Here is a 15,955-nt window from a genome sequence, read left to right on the forward strand (position 1 = left end):
TTCTTGAGGCCAGGTGTAGGGTAACATCTAACTGTCTCTCCAGGATGGCCCTATTTTTCTCAGTTCTCCTGTTTAACAGATAGTCTATACCTTTGTCTTGTAAAACAGATCTTTGCAGATTTTTCCATCTTAAGTAGCAGTCTCTGTGTGCATCACTCCTCTCATGGATTGGGAGTTTATTGTACATGTGACGCCACTTCACATGACACATTTTAAACCCATTTTGACTGGCCAGTGCACTACAGGAAGGGTTTTTCTGTATACTGGAGAAAAGCACACATGGTATGCAATAAAGTGACTGATTGCTTTGACTAAAAGTAAGCCAGTCTCTCTTAATTTGTTCTCTCTTATTGGCTGACTTTGTATAATTCAAGTATTCAGGGAACGGCTTCCCCCCTGAATCACATGGCATTTCCACTTTCTTTTCTCTCATGGTCACAGCCAATTTTCTGACTATGTCCTCCCTATCCTGATCAGTACAAACTGATGGCCACAAACCAGGGTCATTTGTCATAACATTGTTTTCCCTTTCAAATCCCTCAACATTTAGTCCATCCTCGGCATCTGAATTCTCATCTCCATCTTCACTCTCTGCCATCTGTCTCTCACTTGTATCTGTACCCTCTTCCATCTCTTCCTCCACTTCCTCAGTTCTCCCTGACAAACAGGAAGAGGGTCCTGGAACTGACAAAGTATATAGCATTTCCTATAGCCAATCTTTTCCACTCTAGATATGCCTCTTATATTTTGTGTGTATCACTTTCAGACATTAATATGTTGCCATTAAACCAATACTAATAGCCGCTCATCTTCTACTTAATGTGGAAGCGCAGAGTCTGATTCAGGGGATCATGGAGTTAGGGGTTGGGAGACAGCCGGACCAGTTGGTGCTGCTGGTTCAGTTGACTCTGTTTGGAACGAGGCATGATTTTGACAAAGTGCGTTTGACTGCATTGAATGTTTAACTAAAACTGTGTATTGTTGTTTTTTCCAGTGTTTTCTTGACCTAACATGGGGAGAAAATTGAGTTCCCTTATCATGCACTTTTAACACTAGAACAGCCACCAGCAGACATTTTAACTGCAACATTTAATCTTATGATAATTATCTTTAACACTAGAATGAACAAGGCATCATTTTGACCGTTTTGAAATTTGCATAGTCAATAACTTTGTCTAAATAAATTATAAAGCCTTGCTGCTCCCTGACTTTTCCTAAAACTACGTGAATTTTCATTAAAACGAGTTTAAATATTTATTGTGTGAATAAAAACAGAAATATAATCATTTCTACCTATAACGTCCACAGGCAGTGATTTTGCGCTGTTTAAATTGAGTTTTGCCGACGGTCTGGAACAGATAATGTGAAAGTATTATGTGAAGATGGTTGGCAGAGATGAATCATGCTGTATTTGACAATATAGGGGACATTGTAGTAATTCAACTCCACATCATCTTCAAGAGATGCACTGAAACCTCACAAACAGCTGATAGTAGTTTATACAGTAGCTGGCAGAGGATTTTTATCAGAGTTCATGAAGTTAGACTGCTTGCAAGACAGGGTGCTGAAAGTGGGCGCCGCCTCGTACAAAGATGCCGACACAGCTGCATGTGAGGCAAAGCCGTGCACTTTGCTCTATCGAAACGTGCTAACTTATCGAAAAATGCTACCGTAGAGACCTAGGGTCTCATGTACAAAGAGTGCGTACGCACAGAAAAGTGCCGTAGACTACGATCATTGTCACGGGCGGTCCACTAACAATTTAGGCCTAGGTTTCTTTCTGGCCCTGTGCTCATGGAGTGATCATTCTTTTGTTTTCCCTGTTTGCTCAGTGAGGGCGAAATAAACTTTTTGTTAACTGCAACTGAATCCTGTGTATCCCTGACAATACTGTTTATATTAAGCCTTTTCTCCTTCAAGGTCCCTCACATTCATTTTAATGTAAAACTTTTTTCAAATCATATATTTTCTTAAATATTTCCTTTTAGTGTTTTTTAAGCATTAAGCTGTTATTTATAAAAAAAAATATATATAATAATAATAATAATAATAATAATATATATATATATATATATATATATATATATATATATATATATATATATATATATATATATATATTTATGCAGAGCACTTTGAATTACCTTGTGTAAGAAATGTTATACAAATAAACTTGCTTTGTCTAATTAAATGTGTAATATAAATGATGATAACGGTAACATTCTTGCTGACACACCTGAACACGACTGACAGAAGTACAGGGAAAACACCTTCAGAACCATCTACATTTATGATTACATTGTAATTTACTTTTTGTGTAATTTGACAAATAAAAAAGGAGGATGATACATACTTGTCTCCATCTCTTTGTCCTCTTTAGAAGCTAGAAAACACAAGAAAATAAAAATGAAACACAAAAGAACACCAGAATTTATATAAAAGTAAAAAGTCATTATGTCATTATATAAAAACAGGAAATAAACGTCCTGCAGTGTATCAGCTGATAAATAGAAAGAAACACATCTCTAGTCAGAGTGATCTTTTATAATTAAGACTGTTAAGCATTCAGAAAATGGTCTTAAATGACCAATTATTCATATACTATTTAAAATAATATTGTGTTAAGTATTCACAGAATATTTGTGATCAAAGGGAATAATCTTATTTTATTCAATGTTGCTACTAAACTAACAGCATCACTGTAAAACCTGACAAGTAACTTAACTCAAACCGTTTGAGTAAACAGATTGCCTTAAACCATTTAAGTACTCTGAACTTAATTCAGTTGAGTTCACTGAAAGAAGATTTACATTGCAATTAAATAATTAAGTGATTAATTGAGTGATAATTGTGAATTAGTGATGAACTGCTGCTGTTAACAAACAGAATCACTGAAGAAAAGAGAAACACAAGAACTACTACAACTGACTTCAGACACAGCCTTAGATGAAATCAACTGAAATAAAATATATGAAATCTCTCAAGATCTGATGAAACAACCAGAGGTGGGAAGTCCAGGTGCCAAAGAGTAAAAGTCCTGCCATATTTTTGTTCCACCCATGAACTCATCAGCCGATTTCACCAGAGGAGGAACCAAGTCATTCCTTCCAAGTCACAAACGAGTCTTGAGTCAAGTCCCAAGTCCTCAAAGAGTTAAAGTTAAAGAGATAATTAAGTGACTAATTAAATGAAGATGCATTAGTGATGAACACCTGCTGTTTACAATCAACATCACTGAAGAAAATAAAAACACAAGAACTAGGGCCTGTTGCACAAAAGTAGAATTAAGACATCCGGGATAAATGACTAAGCTGAGCTCAATAAAGCCAAAACATGTGCGTCCAGGCTTAATTGGTTGCACAAAGACCAAGCCAGGATGAGCAGACACGGATTCATTAAGCCAGGTGAAACCAATCCTGGATAGGTGCGCGCTCACGGCTCACTCAAATAGACCCCGCCACAGATCACAGATTAACTGATTTACCATGGCAACTAGAGCCGCGTACTTTTCCCCGTCGGAAGCACAAATCCTCATGGAGGCATACGAGGAGGTAAAAGATATAATTAAGAAGAAAGGCAACACCGCCACAGTGATAAAGCAAAGAGAAAAAGCGTGGCAAAGTATTGCAGACCGCCCTGAATGCGTAAGTAGTGCACAATTACACACTCATCGCTCTGCTGAAACATCATCACAATTACAAATCAAATATTTAATTCACATCTCCAAAAACGCAGTTGTACTGTAATTATGAAACGGTTAATTTTTTTATTGAAATGCACTGCATATATGAGTGAAATTGTGTTACGTAACTCCATCACACTGTATAAAGCTATGATATATTATTATTAAAGCCTTACATTATTATTTTACGTTACTACGCTCAGTGCGGTTTAATATTAGCCGTTGTACTCTGCTTATTATGTTGTCCAACGGTTTTTTTTGTGTTTCCCCTGCTTTTATTAATGTAAAGCAGCTTTGACCGAATGAAACAATTGTGAAAAGTGCTATATAAATAAAATTTTCTTGAATACATAGATGAGCTATAATAATAATCACTTTAATTTATATAGCGCCTTTCAAAGGACCCAAGGTCGGTTGCTCACTGCACTGCAAAAATGTATTTCTTACTTAGTATTTTTGTCTTGTTTTCAGTAAAAAAAAAAAAAAATCTAAAAAAAATCTTAAATATTTTCTAGAGCAAAATAACCTAGGAAAATAAGCAAAAACTCTGCCAGTGAAACAAGAGAACTTTTCTAAAAGTAAGTGTTTATGGAAAAAGTAAACTTATTTCAAGATAATTTTTCTTATTATATTGACCGATATTTAAATTTTTTGCTTGTTTTAAGCACACATTTACTTGAAGTTTATATTTTTGGTCTAAACCTATACTTATTTTGCTAGGTCATTTAGAAAATCAAGAAAATACATCTTTATTGTTTTTTTTTATTATTTTTACTGAAAACAATACAAAAATACCAAGTCATTTTTGTCAGTGTGACTCCATTAAATGTTCTTGTGATAAAGAATGTGTGTGTGTGTGTGTGCGCGTGTGATGTAGATTAAACATGAACGGGCCAAAACGGACATGGCAGCAGGTCAAAATCAAATACAAGAACATTCTGCAGAATGGTATGGTCCCTGACTAATATTTAACAAAGCACAAGCATATATTGTACCCAGAAGGTGCCTGCTCACACATTGTCTGTACTGTTTTAGCAGTGAAAAAGAATACCCACAGACAAGGCACGGGTGGTGGGTCACCAAAGGCTGACCTTTCCCCAGCAGAGGACATGGCCTTGGAGCTAAATAAAGGCAGGCCCGTCTTAGAGGGGATCCCTGGGGGGAAAGAGACGAGCATAGGTTCCTCCCAAGATGCCACCCGCTTCATTCAAGGTATGTCCTTCCATCTCTACATGGAATACAACCACATTCATATTGAATCAATTTGGACTGTCTGACTTTGGTTTACCTATTGCCTTGCAGTGTCTGGCAGCACTGTGTTCCTGTTAGAGCCACCAGCACAAGCACCAGACGATGCTGATCCAGTGAGTACTCCATCAAAGGCATACTGTAGGCCTGGCATGTCTTGTCTACTAGCTTCAATATGAATCCGATTAAATGTGATAGGGTGAAAGCCCCAGTGCAGCAGCAACAGCACATGATGGAGACGATGATGAGGAGGAGACCATCTCTCTGGATTCCAGAAGGCATGAGGTATCATGTTAAGACTGTGAAAGTACTATTTACTCTACAATGGTGAGGAGTCCTCATCAAAATCAAAAAATCTAATTTCTTTTACAGGACCCAGATGCTATACAGTGGGAAAACCAGCCTGGCAACATAGTGCGTATTAATAAAAGGACACCACATCCTGCCAAATTCCAGCAGCGCTAATTGTATTGTGTTCACAGAGCTCACAAGCTATCAGAAAGTTGTATGGCAACCACCTCCGGCGCCAAATAGAACTGGCAGACATAGACATTCAGTACAAGAAGAAAAAGATAGAAAATCTTGCACTGGAGTCCGAAATAAAAAAGAGGACAATTAGGAAACTGGACCTTGAAATAAAAAAACTTGAGAGGGAGGTGAGATATGCCTTCAATGTACACTGTATGCTAACTGTAACACAAATGTATTAATCATTATTTTTCTTTCCTCCCCCAGCTCCAAGAAGATGACACAGCTCAAAATAAAAATTAGGTATATTCTCGTAAAGTCAAGTGAGCCATGACATATGAGCTCTTATTGTGAGCACACAGGACGGTGGCATCTTTCTAAGGTATTTTTTTTTTCACAGCAATCAGTACAACCAAGTCATCGTTATAAGGCACCGGCCTCTTTTGCCCACCCCCCCAGCACCAGGTGTGGCCACTAGCCTATATGAAGGCCCAAAATTGTGTGTTCCTTTCTGCTCTGACAATGGCATGCCCATTCTTGCGAGATGTGGTGGATGAAGAAGCACTTGTGCTGAGGAGAGCCTTCAGGCGAGAAAGGGTCTTCAGGGACCGGTTGGACCCACTGGCCTTCCCTGATGACCATCTTTATGAAAGATACAGGTTTTCTGCAGATGGCATCAGGTATCTATGCAGACTACTGGGTCCCAGGATTAAGCACCGCACTGCAAGGAGCCATGCACTGAGTGTGGAGCAAATGGTTTGTGTGGCCTTGCGCTTTTTTGCTAGTGGAGCCTTCCTGTACTCAGTGGGGGATGCAGAACAGCTGAACAAGGCCACAATTTGCCGCACAATAAGGAGTGTGTGTCTGGCTATCAAAGCATTAGCAGATGTCTTCATCTCCTTCCCTGGCCACAGAAGACTCTGTGACATGAAAGAGGAGTTCTATAGGATTGCAGGTAAGAGGATCTACAAATTACAGGACAACTGTTAACACCTAGTAGGATACTCATTACTTTGTGTGACAGGTTTCCCCAATGTCATTGGTGCAGTGGACTGCACACACATAAGGATAAAAGCCCCCTCAGGTGCCCATGAGGCCGATTTTGTGAATAGGAAATCCTTTCACAGCATTAATGTTCAGGTGAACATAACTTTTTGATATTATCCATTGACGAACACTCTGCATTGCCAATGATGTGCATTGATTGGTGTAATATTCCTCATCTTATGATTTCAGATGGTCTGCAATAGGGCTGGGCGATATATCGAGCGATATGATCATGCGCATCTAATCAGTAAAGCTGCTTCCGTGATCACCGCTAAAATCTCCATCACCTGCTTATAATTGGAGTGGCATTTAATAGACAGCAGAGGTGGGACTTTCAAGTCACAAGCAAGTCTTCAAGTCATATCCAAGTCCTCAAAGGGTTAAAGTTAATCAGATCATTAAGTGACTAATTAAATGATGATTGTACATTAGTGATGAACTTCTGCTGTTAACAATCAACATCACTGAAGTAAAGAGAAACACAAGAACTACAACTGAATTTAGCCACAGCCTTCAACTGAAAAAAAAAAAAAGTAAAAGAAAAAAAAAACACTATGTCACCATAATTGTGGTCAAGGTTTGCTTTAGGTAGTCTCTTGACCCTTTTACTAATTCAAAGAAATTTGATTCAAAACAATTTCAATATTGTTTTCACTACAAACATGTATGCATTGCTGAATTCAACCTTGTAATGACAGATAATCTTATGCTTTTTCTGTTTATAACTCATGGTGATTTGGACATCATGAGATAGTCTTTTTTGGCTTATTGACTGACATTCATCTTTTACCAGAGTTGGGGCTTTCAAGTCACAAGCAAGTCTTCAAGTCATATCCCAAGTCCTCAAAGGGTTAAAGTTAATGAGATAATTAAGTGACTAATTAAATGATGATTGTGTATTAATGATGAACACCTGCTGTTCTTGAGAATTACAGAGGATCAGATGTTGATGTTTTATTGGTTAAAGTGATGCAACCATAATGGAGATCAGCGTGTGCTTTAGTGGGGCTCTTGACCCTTGACTGTCGTGTTAGATCTCTTTATGTAGCATTGCATGAGGTGCTGGAAAGCAGAGAGAAGAAATTAATCTGTATGTGATAGGTGGTCAGATTACAATCAAATGAACATTAGCTCTATTTAAATTAAGCATAATCAACCCAGTAAATCAACACTATGGGGAAAAAAAATTAAAGTGAATTTTAAATCTACTAAGTGCATACAAAATTTGAAAAACTATACTCTGTAGACACACACAGACATCAAGAACCAGCATATGACTCTCAACAGTGGTGACAATCAACAAAATGTTGCATGCTGGGTAAAACCTTAGTAAAAACTCCCGTCATGCACTGCAGTATGAAAAATTGTCACCACTGTTGAGGATCGTGTGATAAGTGTGTTTGTCTAAAAACCTGAACTGATTGTCTCCTTTTGTGTCTTTCAACAATGAAGCATTGTGATTTTTTTTTTTTTTACTTCAGTTCAGTAATAGCTGAGTGTCAGTCTACTATCCAAAGATAAACACAATTTCATGATGTTCAGTCATCATGAGTTATAAGCAAAAAAAGCATGAGAGCATAAGATAAGATGTTACTGCAAGGTTTGATTCAGCAATGCATACATGTTTGTTGCTAAAACAATATTGCAATTGTTTTGAATCAAATTGGTTTAAATTAGGAAAAGGGTCAAGACACTACTTAAAGCAAACCTTGACCACAATTATGGTGGCATAGTGTTTTTTTTTTTTCTTTTACTTTTTTTCAGTTGAAGTGCTGTGGCTAAATTCAGTTGTAGTTCTTGTGTTTCTCTTTACTTCAGTGATGTTGATTGTTAACAGCAGATGTTCATCACTAATGCACAATCATCATTTAATTAGTCACTTAATTATCTCTTTAGCTTTAACCCTTTGAGGACTTGAAAATAATCTTGAAGACTTGCTTGTGACTTGAAAGTCCCACCTCTGATAGACAGAGCCGTAGATCGCTGATGAGCCACGCCATATCCCGTTCATATCGAAGGCGATTCATCTGCGATAATGAACGCGATATGGCGTGGCTTGTCAGCGATCTACGGCTCTGTCTATTAAATGCCACTCCAATTATAAGCAGGTGATGGAGATTTTAGCGGTGATCACGGAAGCAGCTTTACTGATTAGATGCGCATGATCATATCGCTCGATATATCGCCCAGCCCTAGTCTGCAATGCTGACTGTGTGATCAGCAATGTTGTGGCGAAATGGCCTGGCTCAGTCCATGACTCCAGAATCTTTCGGGCCTCTGAAATCTATCAGTGCCTATCACAAGGTAAGCCACACAACCCCTGTTTATAACCATCATGGCTGTGTCAAGAATATCACTGTGTTTATGAGGTAGTAATGATGAGATTTTGTGTTGACAGGTGAATTCTCTGGTGTGTTGCTGGGAGACAGGGGGTATGGCTGCCAGCCTTTTCTCCTGACACCTTTCACAGACCCCCAGGAAGCACAGCAGGCCTACAACCATGCCCATGCCAGGACCAGGGCCAGAGTTGAAATGACCTTTGGCCTCCTGAAGGCACGCTTTCACTGCCTTCACAAATTAAGGGTCAACCCTGTTCGGGCATGTGATATTACTGTGGCTTGTGCTGTCCTCCACAATGTAGCCTGCCTGAGGAAGGAGAGGGCCCCCAGAGTGCCACCAGCCATGGACTGGGACAATCCGGCAATCTTCCCTGATGACGACAGTGGTCGGCTGCTGAGGGACCAATATGTGTTGAATTATTTTAGTTAGTATGTGTGCTTCCAATTTAGGTAAAAAATGTCCTGCTGTGGCAGAGGAAATAGGGTTTTTTTGGGTTGGTTTTTTTACGAATTTGGCCTCTTATGATGTTTGTGCGGTATACTGTGTGTAATACAAGGCTGCAGGGAGGCTACTGCATCCATTCATTTGTCTGTTCAGTTGATGTGTATGGATTTGTCCTGCATTTATTTTAGTGTGCAGACATGCAGGGTGTGTTATATACAGACCTTTGAATGTGTATGTATCATTTTGTATAATATGCTTTGATTCTGTGCTTTCCATCTTGTAGAGTCACTGTGACTTCAGTTTCGAAAGGAGCTGATAGTTTACCTGCTTTGTTTTGTCCTTATTCAATAAAGGAACATAATGTTACACATTGTGTTTTTATATTGATATGGAATGTGTATTTGTTTATATGACAGAGTACTAGGGCCCCACTGAGGAAAAAGGATAAAGTCATAAATTTATGAGGCTGGTTCTTTCTGCAGAAAAGCAACATATTCTTTTTACAGTTTTGATAGTTATGACAATGTGATACTTCATATTCTGGCACATCAGCATGTCTTTGTTTATGAAACCATACTGAAGTACAATTTCATGAAATGCCCCACATCTGTCATTTTAACAACTGTCCTCCTTTAAAACAACTGGTTACAATATTATGACTTGTCTTTTTTTTCCCCTCTGTGGCCCTAATATTCTATCATTTTATAAATAGCCTTATAGTCTATGGGAAACTGTAAATTATCTAATGATAGCAACATCATCTAAAAATCATTATCCAAAATGATTGAAATTAATGATCACAAACGTTTAAATAATGACAGTGGGTCTAGTTATATGTGATAACAATGTATAGTGAGCAGTGAAATAACTATTGGTTTCCATTTGTGGCGACTGCTGACTGACATTAGGGATGAGATTAAATAGATCCTGGAATTTAGCCTGGTCTGGAGCAGGCTAGCTCCACAGAATAAATCTCCATGGTAATTTATACCATAACATATCCTCCTGCCCCCTATCCAGCTTTAGTGCAACCGGATTAGGGATCAATTGAGCCAGGATCACCAAGATATCCTGGCTTAATCCCTTATCCTACTTTTGTGCAACAGGCCCCTACAACTGAATTTAGCCACAACCTTCAACTGAAAAAAAAAAAAAACACTATGCTACCATAATTGTGGTGAGTATTTGCTTCAGTTGATATCTTGAGCCTTTAAGCGGTTTTCACAAATTTGCTTCTCTACAATTGCATTATTGTTTTGCAGCAAACATTTGTGCAATGCTGATACAACTCTTGATCTAGCAGATGACTTATGCTTTTGATGACTGCATGATCTTGATTAAATTTCTTGATTATATGAGAAGAGTTCGTGGCTTAGTTGTTAGCGAAAACTGCTCTGTCTGTGCACTTTGGATGGGTTAAATACAGAATATGATTTCTGCGTACCGGTCACCACACTTAACTGTATGTCACTTTCACAAAAAATAGAGAAATCTCATTATGCAAATGCCACCATATAATGCTTTATAACACTTCAATATTAAGAAAAAAAAATTGGATTTAGGCATTTAGCCATGAACATTTGAACCTCAACAGTGGTGAAAATTATTATTCATACTGCAGTGCATTATGGGAGTAATTCATGTATGGCAACATGAAACATTTTGTTGATTGTAACCATTGTAGAGATTCATATGCTGGTTCTTGATATCTGTGTGTGTGTCTAAAAAGCACTGGAGTTCAAACTTTTATATGGGTTACAAAAAAAAAAAAAAAAAAATCCATACTCTGTAAATATTAGAGCAATGCTTTGTATTTTGTATGTGTCCCCTTCACCTACTTCATAGGTACAGGTTAACACCTGATGGCCTTTCTTCTGGGCTTTTGAGTTACAACAAATGTGTTTTAGAAACACACAGTTATAACAGCCAGAGAAAAGACTAAGACAGAAATCAAGGGTCAAGAGCCCAACTAAAGCAAACACTGATCTCTAACATGGTTACTTCAAATGAATCAATAAATCAACATCTAAACCTTAGTTCATTCTCAACAGAGGTGGAGAGTCCAGGGGTCAGAAAGTAAAAGTCCTGCCACATTTTTGCTCCACCCATGAACTCAGCAGCTGATTTCACCAGAGGAGGAAACAAGTCATTCCTTCCAAGTCACAAACTAGTCTCAACTCAAATCCCAAGTCCTCAAAGAGTTAAAGTCAATGAGATAATTAAGTGACTAATTAAATGATGATTGTGCATTGGTGATGAACACCTGCTGTTATTGGGCGTTACAGAGGATCAGATGCTGATGTTTTATTGGTTAAAATTATGCCACCATCATGGAGATCAGTGTTTGCTTCAGTTGGGCTCTTGACCTTTGGTTTCTTATGTTAGATATTTCTTTGTAAAAGTACATGTGCTGTTATAAAACAGTGTGATCAGTGCTGTGCAGAAAACCGTTACTAGCCGGTTTTACATGATGAAGTAATTATTAGGCATCAGCCTGTTTATTTCCAAAACAATTTTATGTATTTATTATTAACAAATGTTCAGTTTTTAAATAACCTGCCTTGTGGAACCGTTGGTTTAATCACTATAATGAATACATTTCCTAATGTATGTAATAACTATACATTTTTCAAAATCTTTTCCTAATAAGACGCACAGACATCATGACCCAGCATATGAATCTCAACAATGGTGACAATCAACAAAACGCTTCAAGCTGAAGTGCATGCTGGGTAACACCATAGTAAAAACTCTGATTATGCACTGTAGCATGAATAATTATTGTAACCACTGTTGAGGATCATATGATAAGTGCTCATGTCTAAAATCCCGAGCCTGTACAATTTTTTCCCCCAATATTTAAGCATTACAATAATATTTGTTTAATAGGACTTTTTTTGTAGTTCAGTAATTGCTGAACATAATTTAACAAACCAAAGAGAGACACCTTCATGAAGTTAATTAAAATGTTTTAGATGAAAAAAGGGCAATTAAATTTTCCACTTCAAGCTTTTAATTCAGCAATGTGTTAATGTTTACTACGTAACACAGCCGCAAGTGTTTAAAAGCAAATTACTTTGAATTATTAAAAGGGTCAAGAGCCCAACTAAAGCAAACACTGATCTCCATGATGGTGGCATAATTTTAACCAATAAAACATCAGCATCTGATCCTCTGTAACGCCCAATAACAGCAGGTGTTCATCACCAATGCACAATCATCATTTAATTAGTCTCTTAATTATCTCATTGACTTTAACTCTTTGAGGACTTGGGATTTGAGTTGAGACTAGTTTGTGACTTGGAAGGAATGACTTGTTTCCTCCTCTGGTGAAATCAGCTGCTGAGTTCATGGGTGGAGCAAAAATGTGGCAGGACTTTTACTTTCTGACCCCTGGACTCTCCACCTCTGATTCTCAATAAGATCTTCTGTAGACGTCTGACAGAAATAAAGTCAGTCTGGTTATTAATAAGTGGAGCTGCTGATGCTGTTTGTGGGTTGTTTAATCAGATCTTGAGAGATTTCATGTATTTTATTTCAGTTGATTTCATCTAAGGCTGTGTCTGAAGTCAGTTGTAGTAGTTCTTGTGTTTCTCTTTTCTTCAGTGATTCTGTTTGTTAACAGCAGCTGTTCATCACTAATGTTCAATCAGCACTTAGTTAATCACTTAATTACTTAAATGCAAAGTTTTAAAACTTACATGGTTTAAATCAAGGCAATCTGTTTACTCAAACGGTTTGAGTAAAGTTTACTTATCAGGTTTTACAGTGTGGCATTGCCAATGGAAACTGATTTCTTTTTAAATTATTTTCTTCTGCAAGAAACCAGTTAGTGCAGTAAAATAGGTTATGTAGATGAACAATAACATACAAGAAAAGACAATAAACAGGTCTGAAGTTCACGGTTCAAACAGACTAAAAAGAAAAATCATTTATTTCAGGCTAATTGAGATTAAATGACTTACTACTGACTGTCAGACTGAATGATTTTATGATGTCTTCAGGGTTAATGTTCTTAGAACATTTTTAGAACAAAAAAATTCTAGCTGGGGTTGTCTGATTTGCCATGTTCTCCCTGATGCACTAATAGTAGTACGGCTTTATACATATCGTTACAAGTACAATTTTAGCTGGATTATCTGTGTCCCCTTCAGAAATCTCTCTTGAGAAATGTTATGTTTATTGACCCAAATCCCCCCCCCCCAACTGTTAGATAACATTTACGTCTCCGCTTTCAGCATCATAGTTATTTCACCTGTGCCGTACAGAGAGTGATGCATCAGCAAATTCACTTGTGTGCGGATGGAAAATATGACGTCATCGCCGTGTTGTCGGAAGTTTGCTTTGTGCACGGAAACTCATTTTGTCTGGCAGTGTTCGCTGCATTTTTTGTGACTCTAGCAAACAGTTCACGCTGCACTGCAGTCAACATGAACATCTTCGAAGAGATACTGGCTGAACAGCCAATGTAATTTACATGGACAATATTTATTGTGCTGATACGTTCATAGCTATGTTCCTTTTGCAAACAACAGAGAAAGAGATAAACCAAACACACTATTGTTTAGCTTGAAAACTAGAAAATACCCCTGTATTATTTACAGAGGTGGAGAGTCCAGGGGTCAGAAAGTAAAAGTCCTGCCACATTTTTGCTCCACCCATGAACTCAGCAGCTGATTTCACCAGAGGAGGAAACAAGTCATTCCTTCCAAGTAGGGCTGGGCGATATATCGAGCGATATGATCATGCGCATCTAATCAGTAAAGCTGCTTCCGTGATCACCGCTAAAATCTCCATCACCTGCTTATAATTGGAGTGGCATTTAATAGACAGCAGAGGTGGGACTTTCAAGTCACAAGCAAGTCTTCAAGTCATATCCAAGTCCTCAAAGGGTTAAAGTTAATCAGATCATTAAGTGACTAATTAAATGATGATTGTACATTAGTGATGAACTTCTGCTGTTAACAATCAACATCACTGAAGTAAAGAGAAACACAGGAACTACAACTGAATTTAGCCACAGCCTTCAACTGAAAAAAAAAAAGTAAAAGAAAAAAAAAACACTATGTCACCATAATTGTGGTCAAGGTTTGCTTTAGGTAGTCTCTTGACCCTTTTACTAATTCAAAGAAATTTGATTCAAAACAATTTCAATATTGTTTTCACTACAAACATGTATGCATTGCTGAATTCAACCTTGTAATGACAGATAATCTTATGCTTTTTCTGTTTATAACTCATGGTGATTTGGACATCATGAGATAGTCTTTTTTGGCTTATTGACTGACATTCATCTTTTACCAGAGTTGGGGCTTTCAAGTCACAAGCAAGTCTTCAAGTCATATCCCAAGTCCTCAAAGGGTTAAAGTTAATGAGATAATTAAGTGACTAATTAAATGATGATTGTGTATTAATGATGAACACCTGCTGTTCTTGAGAATTACAGAGGATCAGATGTTGATGTTTTATTGGTTAAAGTGATGCAACCATAATGGAGATCAGCGTGTGCTTTAGTGGGGCTCTTGACCCTTGACTGTCATGTTAGATCTCTTTATGTAGCATTGCATGAGGTGCTGGAAAGCAGAGAGAAGAAATTAATCTGTATGTGATAGGTGGTCAGATTACAATCAAATGAACATTAGCTCTATTTAAATTAAGCATAATCAACCCAGTAAATCAACACTATGGGGAAAAAAAATTAAAGTGAATTTTAAATCTACTAAGTGCATACAAAATTTGAAAAACTATACTCTGTAGACACACACAGACATCAAGAACCAGCATATGACTCTCAACAGTGGTGACAATCAACAAAATGTTGCATGCTGGGTAAAACCTTAGTAAAAACTCCCGTCATGCACTGCAGTATGAAAAATTGTCACCACTGTTGAGGATCGTGTGATAAGTGTGTTTGTCTAAAAACCTGAACTGATTGTCTCCTTTTGTGTCTTTCAACAATGAAGCATTGTGATTTTTTTTTTTTTACTTCAGTTCAGTAATAGCTGAGTGTCAGTCTACAATCCAAAGATAAACACAATTTCATGATGTTCAGTCATCATGAGTTATAAGCAAAAAAAGCATGAGAGCATAAGATAAGATGTTACTGCAAGGTTTGATTCAGCAATGCATACATGTTTGTTGCTAAAACAATATTGCAATTGTTTTGAATCAAATTGGTTTAAATTAGGAAAAGGGTCAAGACACTACTTAAAGCAAACCTTGACCACAATTATGGTGGCATAGTGTTTTTTTTTTTCTTTTACTTTTTTTCAGTTGAAGTGCTGTGGCTAAATTCAGTTGTAGTTCTTGTGTTTCTCTTTACTTCAGTGATGTTGATTGTTAACAGCAGATGTTCATCAGTAATGCACAATCATCATTTAATTAGTCACTTAATTATCTCTTTAGCTTTAACCCTTTGAGGACTTGAAAATAATCTTGAAGACTTGCTTGTAACTTGAAAGTCCCACCTCTGATAGACAGAGCCGTAGATCGCTGATGAGCCACGCCATATCCCGTTCATATCGAAGGCGATTCATCTGCGATAATGAACGCGATATGGCGTGGCTTGTCAGCGATCTACGGCTCTGTCTATTAAATGCCACTCCAATTATAAGCAGGTGATGGAGATTTTAGCGGTGATCAGGGAAGCAGCTTTACTGATTAGATGCGCATGATCATATCGCTCGATATATCGCCCAGCCCTACTTCCAAGTCACAAACTAGTCT

The 15,955-nt window shown here is 37.6% G+C and overlaps 2 protein-coding genes across 5 annotated transcripts in view; one reads left to right on the plus strand and one right to left on the minus strand.

Annotated features, from left to right (window-relative positions):
* The window catches only part of LOC127987108 (uncharacterized), a 60,454-nt gene that overhangs the window by 8,902 nt on the left and 35,597 nt on the right, over positions 1-15,955 (minus strand). The window contains exon 5 of the mRNA XM_052589404.1: positions 2,354-2,383. Coding sequence (XP_052445364.1) covers positions 2,354-2,383 — 30 coding nt within the window. The remainder of the gene's footprint in view (positions 1-2,353; positions 2,384-15,955) is intronic.
* On the plus strand, positions 3,993-6,570 carry LOC127987123 (putative nuclease HARBI1). 4 transcript variants are annotated; one of them, XR_008161042.1, is made up of 8 exons: positions 3,993-4,630; positions 4,718-4,894; positions 4,985-5,046; positions 5,129-5,215; positions 5,303-5,344; positions 5,413-5,586; positions 5,666-5,780; positions 5,943-6,042. XR_008161042.1 is itself a non-coding variant. In XM_052589421.1 (8 exons), the coding sequence occupies exons 1-7, from the start codon at positions 4,567-4,569 to the stop codon at positions 5,699-5,701; spliced, it is 642 nt and encodes a 213-aa protein (XP_052445381.1). In that variant the 5' UTR covers positions 3,993-4,566; the 3' UTR covers positions 5,799-6,045. The 4 variants fall into 4 exon arrangements, 2 of the variants coding, with proteins under 2 accessions (XP_052445381.1, XP_052445382.1); XM_052589421.1 differs by having other exon boundaries at positions 5,666-5,701; positions 5,799-6,045; XR_008161041.1 differs by having other exon boundaries at positions 5,413-5,701; positions 5,799-6,045.

The sequence above is a fragment of the Carassius gibelio genome, chromosome B22 (assembly GCF_023724105.1).
Source record: "Carassius gibelio isolate Cgi1373 ecotype wild population from Czech Republic chromosome B22, carGib1.2-hapl.c, whole genome shotgun sequence".
Taxonomy (NCBI): Eukaryota; Metazoa; Chordata; class Actinopteri; order Cypriniformes; family Cyprinidae; genus Carassius; species Carassius gibelio.